Source organism: Macaca fascicularis, chromosome 1 (assembly GCF_037993035.2).
Source record: "Macaca fascicularis isolate 582-1 chromosome 1, T2T-MFA8v1.1".
Lineage (NCBI taxonomy): Eukaryota > Metazoa > Chordata > Mammalia > Primates > Cercopithecidae > Macaca > Macaca fascicularis.
This window is the reverse complement of record NC_088375.1, coordinates 17,846,936-17,865,855: the sequence shown is the minus strand read 5'-3', so window position 1 is coordinate 17,865,855 and position 18,920 is coordinate 17,846,936. Positions and strand designations below refer to the sequence as shown.

Genomic DNA, 18,920 nt, shown 5'->3' with positions numbered 1-18,920 from the left:
TTGTCACCATCATCGAAGACTTTTTTTTAATGTGCTACAAGATTTAAGCAAGGGCAATATCATTAAAAACATATATATGGCTGCAAAGGTGATGAAGACTCTGAGAGAAATAACATTCACTTGAACGTGGGCACAAAACTGTGTGTTAAAACCATCCATTATTTAACAGTCACAGGCACATATACTACAAACGTATTTTACTTATGTAACTTCTTCCCAGGTAGATTTTATACACATGGTAGGCTAAAAATTAAAACTGCTTTTCCACAAAACTGATAAATTATCAGATTCTTGGTTCTTTCACGATATCGTAACATTAAATCATTAAAAATATTATAAGGCAATTTAATGTAAACTACTAGCATTTACAAAACAGTAAAGTTATAAAAAATTGTATTCCAGGCAAATGCACCAAATACCAGTGAACATGAAACAGGAGTGAAGTCTGCTGGAGAACATTAAAAAACAGTTTTCAGTGAGTTCACTTCATATTCATGCTGCACTGGGCCTAACGCGTTCAGCACCATGAAACAGACACTTCGGCAGCTAGAGATGTTACTTCTGTCTGACTTTTTTCCTAAAATGAAAAAGCAGTCTGTGAAATGTGTGGTAAGAACGATCTCTCTCGAGTCGCACAGGGTCCAGGGCCACTGCAGTTGACTCAGTTGTTCCCATCCTCGTTTTATCTGATAAAGTACTTCATTTGGCCACTCTGGAAGAATTTATTTTCTTGATATCAACTGGGCTCAGAATCAGCGTTCCATTTTTGAATTTTCCAACCTGTCCAATCCGTCCATTTGACAAAATACTGGGAGCGGACTTCTTCTTTTTGGATTTCCTACATTTAAAGTAAGAGAAAGGTACTATAAATAGTCTTAAACTTACCAACAAGCATCGCAGTACCACCAACCAGGCCACTGCAGTCTGGCCTGCAAATTCCTGGTTGCCTGCCATGCACACCCCCTACCCCACTACGCCTTCCTGTGGTCCCTGAAACATGCCACTGCCTTCCTGCCTCGGGGCCCTCGCACTGGTTTCTTCGGAGAGGAATGTTCTGCTACCAGACCTTTCCAGGCTGCCCCTCTTCTTTGCTCAGTTCTCAGCTCCCATGTCACCTCCTCAGACTGATTTCCCAGCTCACCCCCTCCCTGTGGTTTTCTTTCACAATGCGCTCTTTCAACTTCTCTACAATACTTGCCAGTACCTGATATCATCTTACTTATCCATTTGTATGTTTTGGGGTGTTTCCCTTCCTACAGTGAAGCTCCTCAAGGGCAGGGATATCTTTAGTGTGATTACAGCTGTACACCAACACCTAAAGCACCCACATGCCTGGCACAGAGAGGCATTCAACAGACAGAGATCGGTGGCCAGAACAAATGACCATTTTACAGCACATACAAGTGCAGTAGGAGCTCAAGAAAACAGGCTAAGACAAAAAGAGTCCGTTCTGAAACGGTAACTCAAAGAGAGAGAAAAAGGCACTTGAACAAAAGCTAAGAAACAAGTATAAAGCAACGAAGTCAACATCCCTTATTCATAATTACGGTGCTCTATCTTACGTGGTATGTCAAAGAGCAGGCAATACAGACCCAGACTATGCTGCTGTAGCAGCACTCTTAGAACAGAAATCTTTTCTTGGAAATGTAAACTGCAGCTTTTCCACTAGTCACTTGGAGTGTCGGTGAAAAGTGGGAGATTGGAGAAACTTCCTAATTCAGTTCTCAGGCAGCTGTTTCATCTTGCACAATTTACTAAATCCTACTTTGATGAGGATAAATGAGAGACAGTGAAGCACTCTAATGGGCTAGCAACACCACACACATTCAAGGCATCCTTTGCAGAACTAATCAGTAGGTTCACCCAGATTGTTCAACCCCAGGCCCTGATAAAATCACTCACCTGTCCTCCTGTCCTTTCCTCTTCTTTTTCTTGAAAATATCTGTTTCTTGGGCCTGATTTCAGAATTTAAGATCATATACATATCAGTAATGTATAATGGGATTCAAACAAAGGCAAGAGGTTTGTGACCAAGTCACTGAGATACTATTTTTAATATTTCTTTCAAGTGGGCATATTAAACATAACAGTCTCAAAGTTTTACCCTAAAACCCTTTCAAGAATGTGAAAGGCTGGGCCTGGCGTGGTGGCTCATGTCTATAGTCCTAGCACTCCAGGAAGCCAAGGCAGGAGGATCACTTGATCCCAGGAGTTCAAGACCAGCCTGGGTAACACAGCAAGATCCTGTCTCAGTTAGAAAGAAAAAGAAAAAAGAATGTGAATGGCTATTCCAGGTAAGACTAATAGTCTTACACTGAAAGCTCAAATCTTCCATTTTAGGTGAAAGGTAGAAAGTGTAACATCTATTCCCCTTGTGGTTTTTCATAGGCCCTTGTGTTGTATACAAGGTTATACAATGTAAAATGCAAAAAAAAAAAAAAAAAAAAAAAAAAAAAACCAGAAAACAACAAAAAAAACTAAGGATAGAAGAAAGATCAAAGTAGCCTGCATTATTGGAACAGGATTGCTATAGTTTGGATATTTGACCCTCCAAACCTCAGGTTGAAATTTGATCCCAAAATTAGAGACGGGACCTGGTGGTAGGTGTTTGGATCATGGCAACGGATCCTTCATGAATGGCTTGGTGCTGTCCTCATGGTAATGAGTGAGTTCTCCCTCTGTTACTTCCCATTTCCCATGAGAGCTGTTTGTTAAAAAGAGCCCAGCACCTCTCCACGCTGCTGCTTCGCTCTTTCACGTCTCGCTCTTGCCACGTGATCTCTGTACACATGGGCTTCCCTCTGCCTTCCCTCATGAGTGGAAGCAGCTTCAGACTCTCACCGGAAGCCAAGCAGATGCCAGTGCTATGCTTCCTGTGCAGTCTGCAGAACTATGCTCCAAATCAGCCTCTTTTCTTTATAAATTACCCAGCATCAGGCATTCCTTTACAGCAACACAAAAGGACTAAGACAAGGAGTTTGCTATTTCAAAGCAAACCTTGCATGTAAGTATGCCAGATTACTTGGCTGGTATTACTAAACAGAGCTAACTTGAAGAAGTGGAGAGCATGGGATCCTTTAACTCTGATGCCTTCGTTGCCCTCCAAGCAGCGGCTTCCGGCATTCCACTGTGTCAAAGAGCATCCATCTTCCCATTCTAGCTGAATAAAGGACAGACCATCACACCTACCAGTCTCTTTTCTTCTTCCTTTGCTGCCTTTTTTTCTTTAATTTGCTCCTGTAAAACCTTGTAATTCACATAACTCTTCTTAGGAGGCTGTAATGAAAGAACAAGGAAACAAACCATCATATTTTATTCTGCAAAAATGTGCCAGTGTCCCTTGCCCTGACTTGCTCTTGGCTTTCCTTGCTCTTGCTTTTTTGGCATGTTGTCTGGTGATGAAAGGTAGCAGCAGCCCCTCACCTTAGCGCCCAACATAATGGCACGTTCCTGTTCCAGGATTCTCTCCTTTCCTTTTCCATAACCAGTGATCCCAAAGCGGTGCACTTCCAAACGAGCCTGCGGACACAAAGCACACTCAGACACAAGTGCGTTCCAACAACTCCCAAGAAAAAAACATATTGCCAGAAGTAATGCATTTCAGATCCACTGCTCTGTAATAACAGCGCATAGGAATAATAACTCCACTGTTGTGTGGTCAAAGGAGCTCTATGGAGGCTCTCCTACCACATACCATCTCCCACAACATCTTTCTCCCATATTTTTCCTTGGAGACAGGGTCTTGCTCTGTTTCCCCCCACCGCCCCAGGATGGAGTACAGTTAAAAAGAGGCGTGATCATGTCTCACTGCAGCCTTGACCTCCTGGGCATGATTTCCCTAGTAGCTAGGACTATAGGCACACACCACCACACCCAGCTAATTCTTAAAAAGTTTTGTAGAGAACAGGTCTCACCATGTTGCCCAGACTGGCCTTGAACTTCTAGGCTCAAGTGATCCTCCCACCTCAGCCTCCCAAAGTGCTGGGATTACAGGTGTGAGCCACCGTGCCTGGCCCTCTCCCATGGTTTTTTTTTTTTTTTTTTGAGACGAAGTCTCGCTCTGTAGCCCAGGCTGGAGTGCAGTGGCATGATCTCGGCTCACTGCAAGCTCCACCTCCCGGGTTCATGCCATTCTCCTGCCTCAGCCTCCCGAGTAGCTGGGACTACAGGCATCCGCCACGACGCCCGGCTAATTTTTTGTATATTTTAGTAGAGACGGGGTTTCACCATGTTAGCCAGGATTATCTCAATCTCCTGACCTCGTGATCTGCCCGCCTCGGCCTCCCAAAGTGCTAGGATTACAGGCGTGAGCCACTGTGCCCAGCCCTCTCCCATGTTTAATTTGAACAGCTGATACAAAGATTTATCTCTGCACAAAGTAATAACAGAGCCAGGATTCAACGCAGACCTCTGTAGTTAAGAGCTTTAAGATGCTCTCTAAAACAAGCCATTGTCCATAAAGGCAATAATTTCAACTGAAAAACACCTCTCCAAACACACACACTCACACTTAGAAACCATTTATTGCAGCAGCTTCAAACATAGATCTATAGTTTTAGAAGGAAGAGAAAACGTCAGCAATACCCACTCTTAGTTGTTAGATTACTTCTTCCCATCTTTTTTCTTACGTGCTTTTTAAAACATTACAACCACTGAATATACATATCCCCATAATTACCATTGCATCAGTGGCATTGTAGTCACAAAACCATCATGTATTAAATGAGTATATATAATACTCAATCAAGTGAGTGCAGACCGGGCGTGGTGGCTCACGCCTGTCATCCCAGCACTTTGGGAGGACGAGCCAGGTAGATCACTTGAGGTCAGGAGTTCAAGACCAGCTTGGCCAACATGGTGAAACCCCACCTCTATTAAAAATACAAAAATTAGCTGGGTGTGGTGGCACATGCCTGTAATCCCAGCTACTCGGGAGGCTGAAGTGGGAGGATCACTTGAACCCAGGAGCCAGAGGCTGCAGTGAGCCAAGATCCTACCACTGCACTACAGCCTGGGTGACAGAGGGAGACTGTCTCAAAACAAAAAAGTGAATGCAGTATGATTTGCTTAACCATTTTCCCAACTTTTAGACATGTAAAATATTCATTTTTAGATACTATAAAACTGTTAATTTTGGCCAGGCGCAGTGGCTCATGCCTGTAATCCCAGCACTTTGGAAGGCCGAGGCAGGGGGATCACCTGAGGTTGACCTACATGGGGAAATCCCATCTCTACTAAAAATGCAAAAAATTAGCTGGGTGTGGTGGCAGGCACCTGTAATCCCAACTGCTCAGGAGGCTAAGGCAGAAGAATCACTTGAACCCAGGAGGTGCAGGTTGCAGTGAGCCGAGATGGCGCCATTGCACTCAAGCCTGAGCAACAAGAGTGAAACTCTATCTCAAAAACAAAAAACTGTTAATTTTTATAATATCTAACATTTATACTACACAGTTTGCATGTCATGTTATAAACTTACAATAAATTTAATACAAACATACATTTATAAACAAATATCGTAAATAAAGTTAATTATAAATAATTTAACAATCTCAAAGTACATACCTTTTCTAGATTAAATTCTTGTATATCCACATCTCTCTCCAAAACACCAGATTCAGTCTGCTGAGAGAAAAAATTCTTATTTAGATTGTCTGTTACTATATCATTATAGTATCTATCACCAAAAGAGTAATGTTTTAAGGAACCTGAAAGTAACCCTCTCACACCCACTAGACTGGCTACTATCAAAAAACCAGAAAATAACAAGTGTTGGCAAGGATGTAGAGAAACTAGAACCCATGTCCTCTATTGGTGGGAATGTTTTACCACGTGGTATAGGCATTGGGGAAAACAATTATCATGGTTCCTCAAAAATTAAAAAATAGAATTATGTGATCTGACAATTCCTCTTCTGGGCACATACCCAAAAGAACCTGGAGAGATATTTGTACACCTACATTCATAGCAGCATTACTCATAGTAAATGCAGACGCAACTCAAATGTCCACCAACAGACGAACAGATATTTTTGAACGTGGCATATACACATGCTGGAATATTCCACAGCCTGAAAAAAGAAGGAACTCCTAACCCATGCTACAACATGGATGAACCTGGAAGACATGATGCTAAGTGAAATAAGCCAGTCACAGAAGGGTATGTGCATGATTCCATTTTATGAAATATCCAGAGGAGTCAAATTCACACAGACAGAAGTTAGAATGGCTGCCACCAGGGGCCGGGGGGAGGGAATGGGGAGTTGGTGTTTAATGGGTATAGAACATCAGCATCAGTCTGGCAAGCTGAGAAGGTTTCTAAAGATGGATGGTAATGAGGGCAGCACAACACTGTGAATGAGCTTAACACTACTGAACTGCACGCTTAAAAATGGTTAAAATGGGTCGGGTGCGGTGGCTCATGCCTGTAATCCCAGCACTTTGGGAGGCTGAGGCAGGCGGATCACAAGGTCAGGAGATCGAGACCATCCTGGCTAACACAGTGAAACCCCGTCTCTACTAAAGATACAAAAAATTAGCCAGGCATGGTGTCAGGCATCTGTAGTCCCAGCTACTTGGCAGGCTGAGGCAGGAGAATGGCATGAACCTGGGAGGCGGAGCTTGCAGTGAGCCGAGATCGCCTCTGCACTCCAGCCTGGGCAACAGAGTGAGACATCGTCTCAGAAAGAAAAAAAAAAAAAAGGTTAAAATGGTCAATTTTACATTCATGTATATTTCACCACAATTTAAAAATTGGAAAACAGAAAGAAACCTTGAAACTGGCCCAGATGGCTAAATGTCAAAAGTAATACAAGCATGTTGCTCAAAATCCTAATGAACAACTAACAGAAGAAAAATAAAGACAATACTTTTTAGGGTCTCAAAGCTTATAAAAGTAATGATGAGAAACTGAGAGAAAAAAGAAAAGCTGGTAAGAGAGCAATGCCTGAATCTCACATATCACATACAGAAAATTCTGCTTGCTGCTTGCTGGGAGGGTTTAGGAAAGGAAGCCTATGAGCAGGAATTTTAGAGGGTAAAATTTAGAGAGTGAAACTGCTATATTCAAGTAATTATTTCTTTCTTCCCTCCCATCTGGTCACTAGAGTAATGGGCTAAACAGTTCTTTCAGGAACATCAGATTCCTAACATGGTGGAGATTTGGTTTATAATTCCTAATAGAAAATGATGCCGCTGCAAATGCCCCCAAAATACGTGACTCTTTGTAACAACCTATCCCCTGCCCTACCTGCCAAGAGGTGCCTATCACAACGGCACCATGTGCCATTGTCCACCAATGGTGGCAGTCCACCCTGCAACTACACAGTCCACGAGGCAGCCACAATGGAGTCCACTTGCTCTCTCCTTCTCCAAACAGGAGCTGTGCTTCCGCTTAGCCTGGTTCCTCATCCCCCACCCTAGCCTCCAACACCGTATTTAAGGTGTGTGGGTTTGGACAGTCAGTCACTGCATGTTTTCATAGACGATGGCTCCTGTCTCCCTATGAAATGACTCTTCAGATGATGACCTCTGCACTTAATTCACAGGGGGGTTATTATGATAAAACAGGATAAAGTGTATTAAGTGTGTGGCACAGGGTCCAAAAAACAGCAAGGCTTACCCAATGCTCTTATTCCTAACGGATCTACTGACTATACCATCAGCAGCATCACAGGCATCCACTGTCACACTGGACACTGACTGGCTCGCCACAGGATTGGGGTGCTGATGGTAACAGAGGACGGGACAGCAGAGGACCACTGTCAGGGTCCAGGAGTATGGCCTAGCTCTGTGCTATTAATCACAACAGACATACTTTCCATTTGCTTCATCTTCCTTCCTGGCTTAACATTTTCTCCAAACCTGTCTCCCACTTGGCTGACAGTGTCAAGTGCCTTAACTAAGACCACAGGCATAGCATGGAGGACTCTGTGTGAGCCACTTCCATTTTACCTACCCCGGAAAGAGTCTTCTTCCTATTCCATGACTGGAAAAAATTCCACATTTACTTTCAAGTTACGACATCTTTTCCACTGCCATGCACATCCAATCTATTTACTACGACCATATCTAAGCCCTAAAAAATCAAACAAAACCCTGTATACTGTTCCCAGGTCTCCAAGATCCCCTAAGTTATTTACCACCTTTTCTAAACATTTAAGTAATTCCTCTTTCCTCCTACCTGCGTCACTGAAGTAATGACTAAATCAACTTTCTAAGTCGAACATTTCCATTTCTTTTTTCCTTTTTCTTTTTTTTTTTTTTTTGAGACAGGGTCTCACTCTGTCGCCAGGCTGGAGTGCAGTGGTGCGAGGCACGTCAAATTTCTAGCAATACTGGGGATGTCATAGATGTTTTTGGCTGATCTGTTACTAGAGATTAGCATGAGAATGGAACAATTTAAAGAGGATTTCAGCACAGTAATAAAATTCTTGGCCAACTGTATGATAGCTATGAGGCTGAAACCCCTGGGCCCTGGAGAGAGACTGGCCTACAAAAGAGAGGAGCAATATCAGGCCTCTCCTAGTCCCTGCTGTCCCCATCAGCAGCCACAGAGAACACCTAATCCCCTGCACCTTGGCCGTGGGGACACCAGGGCTGAGGGGCCGACTAGACCAAGGGGAGGAGAGAGCCCCTTGGTGGTAGCTCTGGCACAGACACAGATACCTCGGTGTCCTCATCCCTCTTTAAGCAGTTCACCAGAAACATCTTAGTTTTGTAGCTATTGATGGCTTTTTGAGAAAGGGTCTGAGGTCTAGATCTGTGCATGTATCAAACACAAACTTTTGGGAAAAAAAAATTCTTGGCTCATTATTTCACAGACGCTGAGTCCCTATTAGCACGACCCACCACTACCTAATTTTTATTTTTATTCATAGCTTGAGAGTCACTTCAGCACATTATTCATAATACATGACCTGACTGAGAAACCATCAGCGGTCTCCTCGGTTTTCTTTCCCCCCATATTCTCTGCGGTAGGAGGCACTACTGCCCATAGGCAATACTGCGTCCTCCTCTACTTCCAGGCACACAGGCGACTCACGCTTCCCTGTCTACTTGATGCTAGGAATGCCCAGGGGGCTCTCCCTGGCCAAGAAACACGAGCAGAAGGGGTGTGTGCTTACTTCCACGTGAAACCCTGAAGAGCCCTTCATTAACTCCCCTTTCCTTCATTAAAGCAACTAACAACCCTCCAGATGGTGGCACCCCATCATCCTGGGTCCCTAGATGAGGATGGTGTGGCACAGGAGACCTGCCTCTGCAAATTCTGATGGCCATGTAACATGAGAAAAATTAACTTTTGTCTTTTAAACCACTGGGATGTAGGGATTATTTGTTATCAAATCACAGTCTAACCGATCCCAACTAATCTAGCCTTACTATCCCACACAAGGAGAGGGATATGTATGGAGATTTTGAGAACTTATATGTTGGGCAGGGAAGAAGGAGGAAAAGCTAGAAAAAGAACAATTTGGAAGAAAAGTGAGAGATGAAGGCAGGCAGACCACCAGACTCAGCAAACCTGTCTATGGGATGATTTAGGTATTTTCTCTTACGCGGCTGTGATTTTTTTTTTTTTTTTTTTTTTTAAAGTCTATTAGTTGAAGAGCCCAACCAACCTGTCTCCAGTTAGAGAAAGAGTAGCTCGGTAAACAAACGCTCTTTTAAAAATGCAGGCAGTTAGCCGGGCGCGGTGGCTCAAGCCTGTAATCCCAGCACTTTGGGAGGCTGAGACGGGCGGATCACTAGGTCAGGAGATCGAGACCATCCTGGCTAACACGGTGAAACCCCGTCTCTACTAAAAAATACAAAAAACTAGCCGGGCGAGGTGGCGGGCGCCTGTGGTCCCAGCTACTCCGGAGGCTGAGGCAGAAGAATGGCGTAAACCCGGGAGGCGGAGCTTGCAGTGAGCTGAGATCCGGCCACTGCACTCCAGCCTGGGCGACAGAGCAAGACTCCGTCTCAAAAAAAAAAAAAAAAAATGCAGGCAGCTGTATGAATATTAAGAAGTTTGTTCATACCTTGATGAGTCTAAATTACTTCAGCTAGATTATTTTCTTCCTAACACCCGTCTGACACTGCTCTACCCAGGAACAGGGAGTCTGGCGTAAAAGTAATAAGCGGCACTGGAGCATGGAGGATTTCCAGGTGGATTACCGTGCAGTGGGCTACATCCATACTGTGGGGAAGTATGGGAGGTGCAAGAATTTGGGGAACGATCAAAGCTATCTGACTATAACTTGTGAGAAATGTCTCTATGTCTCGCTATGGCTCAGAGTCAGTGTACTTGTGTCACTCAAAGGACAAAGAGCAGAGCCTAACCTCACCTATGCTCTCTCTAGTATAGCAGTTAAGTACACAGTGTTGAAGCCAGAACGCGTGGGGTCTGAACCCGACCTTTGACTCTTAGTTCAGTTTCATAATCCTTTATTTGGCATCCTTAGGGTCAGGTTCCAGCTTTAAAATTCAGAAGCCTTTACATTTTTAAAAGGCAAAACTGAACATACTGAATATTATAGACCACTTCCAGTAGGGTCCAAGACAGTAACCCATAATTAAACACATTAGTATTTCTGTGGCAATATCTATGAATATTCATACCAAATGAGATGAACAAAAAAAAAATTTTTTTTTTTTTTGAGACAGAATCTTGCTCTGTTGCCCAGGCTGTAGTGTAGTGGCACGATCTCGGCTCACTGCAACCTCCGACTACCGGATTCAAGCGATTCTCCTGCCACGGCCTCCCAAGTAGCTGGGACTACAGGCGCCCGCCACCATGCCCAGTTAATTTTTGTATTTTTAGTAGAGACAGGGTTTCACCATATTGGCCAGGCTGGTCTTGAACTCCTGACCTTCTGATCCACCTGCCTCAGCCTCCCAAAGTGCTGGGATTACAGGCATGAGCCACCGTGCCCGGCCGAACAAAAATGATTTTTAAAAGATTTGTCAGATTTTTTTGCCAAATAAATTTGCACCAATCTTAAAAGAAAAAGGATCAATCAAATTGTGGTTTCCAGAGCTCTGGGTGTTCGGAATTGCAGATATGGGGCTGTGAGGTTAATGTTTAACTACAGGCAAGTAACTTAACCTCTTGGAAGTCTCAGGCTCCTCTGTGAAATGAAGACAGGTCCCAGGAATTGTGAGGATTGAGACCATAAATGAGTTAATGAATAAACACTCTCAGTACACCCCCAGTAAGTATTAGCAATTCGCTATATGCTCAGGGGCAGCCTCCGTGTACCTCAGTCTCAGGATGCAAAGGTCCCTTCTGATCTACGGAACACTATTCTATCATGAGTTTCTTATCTCTTTCTTATCTAAGGCCACAAAGGAGGCTAAGGTTCCTGAAACAGGGCCAGTGAATGATTCACGTTAAGACGGCCCAATGCTAGCTGTGGAGAAATGGCAGCGACACAGCCCTAAGGGCTGAGCAACACACAGGCGCGTTGAGCTACATCTGACACTTCCATTGCTTAAAGCGTAAGAATTTCCTTCCTTGCAGGCAGTCTTGCACTTATGAAAGAGTAGGTTTGCCCATTCATTTTTTTGAGATCATGAGTCCAGGCCATGCTGTTTGAACCTGGACCACTGCAACAAACCCCTAAATCAGTCTCCTCATGCCTCTTGGTATTGCTCCCTTACAATCCATTCACCATATAGGAGCTACAGTGATCTTTTCAAAATTTAAATCAGATCACCTCATGCCCTTGCATGAAATTCTTTGGTGGCTTCTCATGTACTTAAGACTAAAGTCCCAAGGCTCACTACTGCCTATGAGACCTGGCAAGAGCTGGTCCCAGCCTGTCTCTCTTGTATCAGCACCAACCATTCTCCCCTCTGTCCTAGTCCTGCTAGACTTCTTCCAGCTCCTTGAACATGCCAGGTCTCTTCACACCCCACAGTGTTAGCAAGGCTGTTTTCCCCTCCTTGGCTCGCTCTTCTCTGTCCCATTCACCAGCACCATTTAATACAGCATTAGCCTGAATGCTGCCTCCTGAGAGAACTCCCTGAGCACTATATCTAGACTAGGTTCTGCATGGTACTCCAGGAACCCATTTGTTTATAATTCTTTCTAATTATATTATATTGCTCAACTCCGAAGTAGATTGTATAGTATACTCCATAAAGGCAAAGCACTATTACCTTCTTCACTGCTCCATCTGCAAGGTCTGCAGACAGCAGGCACCCAGTGATTGCTGGAATAAATGGAGGAATGAATATGTGATCTCTTACTGTTTCCAGTCAAATTACTTGTATAGTCACTACATTAAAAATGGGACATGGGCCGGACGCAGTGGCTCACGCCTGTAATCCCAGCACTTTGGGAGGTCGAGAAGGGCAGATCACGAGGTTGAGATCGAGACCATCCTGGCCAACATGGTGAAACCCGTCTCTACTAAAAATACAAAAATTAGCTGGGCATGGTGGTGTGCATCTGTAGTCCCAGCTACTCAGGAGGCTGACGGAGAATCGCTTGAACACGGGAGGCAGAAGTTGTAGTGAGCTGAGATCGGGCCACTGCACTCCAGCCTCGTGACAGAGCAAGACTCCATCTCAAAAAAAAAAGGGACATGATGGCTGGGCACAGTGGCTCTCAAACCTGTAATCCCAGTGCTTTGGGAGGCCGAGGGAAAAGGACTTCTTGAGACCAGTGGTTCAAGACCAAGCCTGGGCAACAAAACAAGACCCAAACTCTACAAAAAATTTTAAAATGAGCCAGGCATAGTGGTGTGCCCTATAGTCTTAGCTACTTGGGAGGCTGAGGCAGGCGGATGGCTTGAGCCCAGGAATTGGAGGCTGCAGTGAGCTATGATCGCACCACTGCACTCCAGCAGAAGTGACAGAGTGACACCCTGTCTCTAAACATAAAAAATACATATATAAATAGTGGCCAAGTTCCCAGATAAACCCATGAAAACCTGCTTCAATGCACAATGCAGCTTAATCATAGAATTTATAGCACAAGTTCTGGAAAAATAAGGTCATTTCCTGGGTCTAGGCGGGGCTAGCTGGATTGTTGTCCAACGCACCATCCCCTTCTTCCTTTCTCAAGCATTCTCTAAAAATGACCAGCTGATGCTATGATTGGTCATGGAGGTTATCATTAACCATCATATATTTTTGCCACCCATGTCTGTTTAACTGCCCTGCAATGGCTTAGAAGTTTTTAGAGAACAAGGGCACAACTATACTTTCCCATGTTACATAAACTCAGCACAGATGGTGTACTCCAATTAGCACCAGCTGGCTGACTACTCTTTCACTTAGCATACCCAGAATATGCTGTAAGAACTAGCATTCTATTCACGTGTATTTATTTCCACGCTGCAATGGCAACATTCTGAGGTCGTTTTACGGGTGTATGTGTTTTTAATGTGTCCACATTCTAGCTCCTTAACAAGACACACTCACATTTCAAAGGACGCATTTTAAAAAAAAAAAGAGGAAAGGGCACAGCAACAATGACAAATGAAAAATTTCATTAAGGTCAGGAAGTTCAAAATGTAGAGTGAGCTGAGGCTCCTGAGAAAAGCCAACTTGAATGCACAAGGGCTCGCTTGGAAAAGGAAGCAAGAGACAATCTGACAGACCGCCACGCATGCTCTGTTATTAAGCAACAGGGAAATGCAGACTCATTCAATCCCAACTCTTCTGTCCTTTCTATTAAAAAAAACTTTCCATTCCAGAAAGAACATGAGGGAACATAAGAGGAAACTGAAGTCTGAGACACTTGAAGAAACAAGAAAGGGTGCCTCAATGCTTTATGTTAAAGTCTTCAAATGCTGAATTATATTGCAAAGCAGTGCTCTCCAACATTTTTCACATCATGACACATACAGAAAATACCAGTATTTGTAGGATACACTGGGGTACTGGGATATGGCCAGCTTCGGGGCTCTGGTTGCCCCAAACACCAAGGAAATCCATTTCTTGACCCATCCGTAACAGTTACCAGAGCCTTAGTATTTGGAACATAAGAGTTAAGAAGCTTATCTAGAATCCTAAAATAAAGGTAGGTACAGTTACAGATTCACTAAAAATCTTTTTTTTTTTTTTTTTTTTTTTTGAGACAGTCTCGCTCTGTCACCCAGGCTGGAGTGCAGTGACACAACCACAGCCCACTGCAGCCTCGACTTCCTGAGCTCAAGCAATCCTCTGGTCTCAGCCTCCCAAAGTGCTGGGATCACTGGTGTGAGCCACCACGCTCAGCAAGCAGAATGCACTAAGGATCTTTGAGGAAGAGATGCCAGTGAGCTTGACGTGAAGTGCTACCTGAATTTTAGAAAAGATTATACAGATAGTTTTTAAAACCATAAAGATGCGGCAAACACTGGACACTAACATACATTTACACATTCATAAAGAACAATGCAAGCCAAACTATCTTTGTCGTGGGTAGAATTGTGCCTCTAAAAACATATGGCCATGTCCTACTCCTCTTCAGAATCTGTGATTATGATCTTACTTGGAAAAGGATCTTTATAGCACAATTAAACATCTCAAGACGAGATCATCCCAGATTCAGGGTGGGCCCTAAAGCCAAGAGAAAGGCAGAGGGAACCATGAGACTCAGGGACACAGGGATGAAAGCCATATTAAGACGGAGGCAGAGATTATAGTTATGCAACACACCACAAGCCAAGGAAACTCTTAGAGCCACCTTCTGGTCAGAGGCAAAGCATTCTCCCCCAGAGCCCTCAGAGGGAGCATGGTCCTGCCAACAATTTGATTTTGGACTTCTGGACTACAGAACTATAAGAGAATACATTTCTGTTGGTTGAAGTCACCATGTTTGTGGTAATTTGTTAGAGTGGCCTTAGAAACTAATACATACAATCCTCACTTTTTTGTTGATAGACAAAGGTTTGCAGGACATGGGGGAGGTTACAGAAATGGAATAGCAATGAATTTGTCAAAGCCATTATGACATGCTTGTCAATAAATTAAAAACATCTGGGGCCGGGTACAATGGCTCACGCCTGTAGTCCCAGCACTTTGGGAGGCCAAGGCGGGTGGATCATGAGATCAGAAGATCAAGACCATCCTGGCTAACACAGTGAAACCCCATCTCTACTAAACATACAAAAAACTAGGCAGACTTGGTGGCGGGCGCCTGTAGTCCCAGCTACTCGGGAGGCTGAGGCAGAAGAATGGCGTGAACACAGGAGGCAGAGTTTGCAGTGAGCCAAGATTACACCACTGCACTCTAGCCTGGATGACAGAGCGAGACTCCGTCTCAAAAAAAAAAAATTAAAAACATTTGGAGGAGAAACCACACCTCCCTTGAGGACTGAATTTTGGGTCAGATTTACAAGTTCAGTCTGAAAAGGATTACTGCTCAGAAAAATCAAATTGCTTTTCCACCAGCATTGCTTTTCCTCAAGAGCAAGAATTTCTATATATTTTGTTCACTGCTATATCTCAGTGCCTACAACTGTGGCTAGCACGTAACAGGAATGCCAGAAAGAGTTGCTGAAAGGGTTAACTCAGCAGGCCTGTGTTTATCAAACCCTGCACATTCTCAAGAAAGTCCTATTTTCAACACTGGCAGTTGGCTGGCTCCTGAGGATTGAGCAATTAGAATATTCTGCCTGATCAGAGTGTTTTTGCATACCTGAAGTCTTGAACCACTGCTGTACCAAGTTTTCCCAGACAGTTTATCCTAGCAATGTGATTGATGGCGAATACCTGCTTTTCACTGGAGGTTTAGAACTTGCATAACTAAGGTCAGTCTATAGGCCTACATGACTGATAAGGGCTATATGCTGTCTTGGGTCCTGTGAGTCCTTTTGGCAAATCTGCAGGCCTAAGGATAGTCAGGCATTCCTGCCACAGTCTAAAAAGCTACTCACCTAATACTACAATACCAGGGGTTTCACCACGTACATATAAGCTAACCAACTCATTACCTTTGTGCTCTTGTTATGATCTGGCGTCAATTTTCTTTTTTTATTTCTGCTGTGAAATTCTACCACTTCTACTTGTTCCCTATTGTTCTTTAGGGAAGAGGGATGAAGTGCAGCAGCAAGGATCTCTGGTTCTGAAGAGGGACCTGTGGGGGTCCCAGCAGGAGCACAACGCCGCTCTTCTCTAAGTTCCTTGAAGAAGTTCGAAGCGCTCTTCCTCTGGCCTCTTACGGGAGAACCAGGTAGGGGAGATGGCTCTGCTGCCAAGGCCGCTGCAGCCTCCACATCTCTCTTCTTGTTTTCCCTTTTCTTTATGATCTTCTGTTCTGTTTCACCTTCCGTATCTCCTGTTTGTTCAAACACAGGAAGGAAAATAAATATTTTCAGTCTTAGCTACCATCAATATCAAATCATATGAATGTACCTGTATATATGAACCTGTATATATTCCAGGGCTATATGCACCTAGAAGCACACACAAAGAAATAAACTATCTGTTTTCCTTCAAATAGAGTGTATCTGCAAAATGCAGAGAATCCAAAATGTGGTCATCTTTTCCTAGGTAACTATATTTACGTCTTCGACACTTATTAGTACAATCACTTTAGTCCCCACCTTGGTCCTTACTCAAAGTGTCATCACAGCAATAGTCCCCAGGGCTGGTAATCCCAATTGGCTTTATACTAAAAATATCAGGCACTGCAGCCACTGTTTCTTTTTAACACTCTCTAGGTTACAGGAACATGGAATAGTCTTCCTATTTTCTTTCACAGTTAGGAATTAAGATGAACCTAAGACAACTGGCTCAATTTGAATGCCTTTGTTTTCTATTAAATTCTCTTATTTACTCTATATTTCACTTGTTCAGACTCTAACCAGTCACCTGAAAGTTCTAACCAGAATCCTAGGCATCCTTACTCACATGCATTACAAATACTACAGAGCTCTCTAAATTACCAGCTGTTGATTTATGCTTGCTACTATTTGCTTAATCTTTTACACAATAAACATTTAAGAGCCAACTAAACTTTGGCATTAAGGATATAAAAATGAATAGACACATTCAATGCCTTCAGAGTTCCTACCATGTTTTCCAGCCTGTGTTGACATAAATTATATTATTTTGCAGAATAATCTTTTCCTCTAGATTTTAAACTTCTCAAGGTCAGAGACTAAGTCTTCTCTGTCCTCCAGTATGTCCAAGGGCACAGAAATACTGGTGAATACAACAAGCGTGGGGTCTGGGGCTAGAATCAGAATCCAGGCTCTGCAAAAATTACCAGTTAGACAACCTGTATCAGGTTTCATGAACCTCTAGTACTTGTTCTCACATTTGCAATCATGGGATTTATGACAGTGTCTATTTCATGAAGTTAAAAATTAAATTAGCAAATACATGAAAAGCATGTGGTATATGGCAAGTTCTCAATACTTTTAATTATCATTCCTACTGTTTAGGTGAGCTTAAAATTTTGAGCAGTCGTACCAAAATAAAAATAGCTTTTAAAATATCACGCTGTAAATTTAAGAAATGTGTGTTGTCCTGAAATCTAATGATTTTCCTTAGTGCATGTGCAAAGGGTGTCACCTTCTTCCGGGCAAGCTCTTCAGAGTATGAGGCACTGTGTTCCTACTGACACGCCATGCGACTTTAATGGGCTCTTTTATTTTCCTTTTCCCCCATCAAGATAAAGAATGGAGAGTAAAAGGTTGGCGCACTTGTTTAAAAAAAAAAAAAAAAAAAAAAAAAAAGGCCGGGCGCGGTGGCTCACGACTGTGAGCACTTTGGTCGGTGGAGATGGGCGGATCACAAGGTCAGGAGATCGAGACCATCCTGGCTAACACGGCGGAAACCCTATCTCTACTGAAAATACAAAAAATTAGCCGGGCGTGGTGGTGCGCGCCTGTAGTCCCAGTTACTCGGAGGCTGAGGCAGGAGAATGGCGTAAACTCGGGAGGCGGAGCTTGCAGTGAGCCGAGATCGCGCCACTGCACTCCAGCCTGGGCGACAGAGCGAGACTCCGTCTCAAAAAAAAAAAAAAAAAAGTTGGAAAAGGACAACTCGCCAAGGGCTATGTCTCTGGCGAGGGACACACAAGGATGAAGCTGGTGAATTATCCAACAGGCCCGAGGCCCCAGGGCGAAATGACACTATCGCACCAAGGTCAGGCAGGTCTTGGGGGTGGCATGGGGAAAGGGGACTTCCCAGAGCTCAAGAAAACGTGGAAAAGTGGGCTACTTCGAGAGTCCAAGGTCCTGTGCGCACTGCCCGCGTTAAATCGGAAAGCCTTGGTGCTTCCTACAAGAAAGTACGACGGTCCCCACACTTGGGGACGAGTTGGAAGGTCTGATGAATAACTCGACAGAGCCCGGTCAAGGGGTGACTTCCGATGGAGAAATGTGTTCTGCATCCGCTACTGGAACCAGGTGGGACGAAGTTACGGGTGCTTGACATGCAAGAACCTTTAGCCTCAAAGCAGAGGCCAATCCAGCACAGGCCGCACAGGAGAACCACGTTCCTCAGATCTGCTCTCCACGTGGGCTCCTGGGACCCCGCACTCACCGAAGTCGTAAAGGTTCTGGAGCAGAGCGTCAAGAAGTGTCGGAGAACTGGGAAGTGTGGAGGACCCCGGGCCTTGCTCCTGCGACATTGTGGGATCAACCGAGGAATCAAACCTCATTCTGCCGCGCGGCGTCCCCGCTTCCGGGTTCCGCGACTGCGCGCATGCGCCATAGGGCCCTGCGCGGCTTCCGTCCTGGCTGAGATGGCGGCGCCCGGGGTCCTGTGGTGCGGCTGCAGAGGGTGCCGCCGCCCTAAGCGAAGTAGGGCCGTCCTGCGCGAAAGAACCGCCCCCAGCAGCAGCACCACCACTGCTTAGCAAAGAATCCCAGACCCCGCCCGGGACGGCAGCCGCACCATGGAGTCTCCCAGTTCATCTAACTCTTATTTCTCCGTTGGTCCAACCAGTCCCAGCGCTGTCGTGCTCCTCTACTCGGTAGGCGCCCAGGGAAAAGA

At 44.4% G+C, this 18,920-nt stretch overlaps 2 protein-coding genes across 4 annotated transcripts in view; one reads left to right on the top strand and one right to left on the bottom strand.

Annotated features, from left to right (window-relative positions):
- FSAF1 (40S small subunit processome assembly factor 1) lies at positions 1-18,610 on the bottom strand. Of its 2 annotated transcripts, none has more exons than XM_005539780.5 (7): positions 18,468-18,610; positions 15,908-16,251; positions 5,563-5,622; positions 3,424-3,519; positions 3,190-3,276; positions 1,903-1,955; positions 1-838 (listed from the first exon to the last, which is right to left on the bottom strand). In XM_005539780.5, the coding sequence occupies exons 1-7, from the start codon at positions 18,583-18,585 to the stop codon at positions 700-702; spliced, it is 897 nt and encodes a 298-aa protein (XP_005539837.2). In that variant the 5' UTR covers positions 18,586-18,610; the 3' UTR covers positions 1-699. The 2 variants fall into 2 exon arrangements, with proteins under 2 accessions (XP_005539837.2, XP_005539838.2); XM_005539781.5 differs by having other exon boundaries at positions 5,563-5,619.
- A 43-nt stretch (positions 18,611-18,653) lies between these two features.
- Positions 18,654-18,920, top strand: part of GNPAT (glyceronephosphate O-acyltransferase) — a 35,124-nt gene continuing 34,857 nt past the window's right edge. For both annotated transcript variants that reach the window (XM_005539784.5, XM_005539785.5), the window contains exon 1: positions 18,654-18,900. In XM_005539784.5, the coding sequence (XP_005539841.2) occupies positions 18,823-18,900 (78 nt within the window). In that variant the 5' untranslated portion in view covers positions 18,654-18,822. The remainder of the gene's footprint in view (positions 18,901-18,920) is intronic.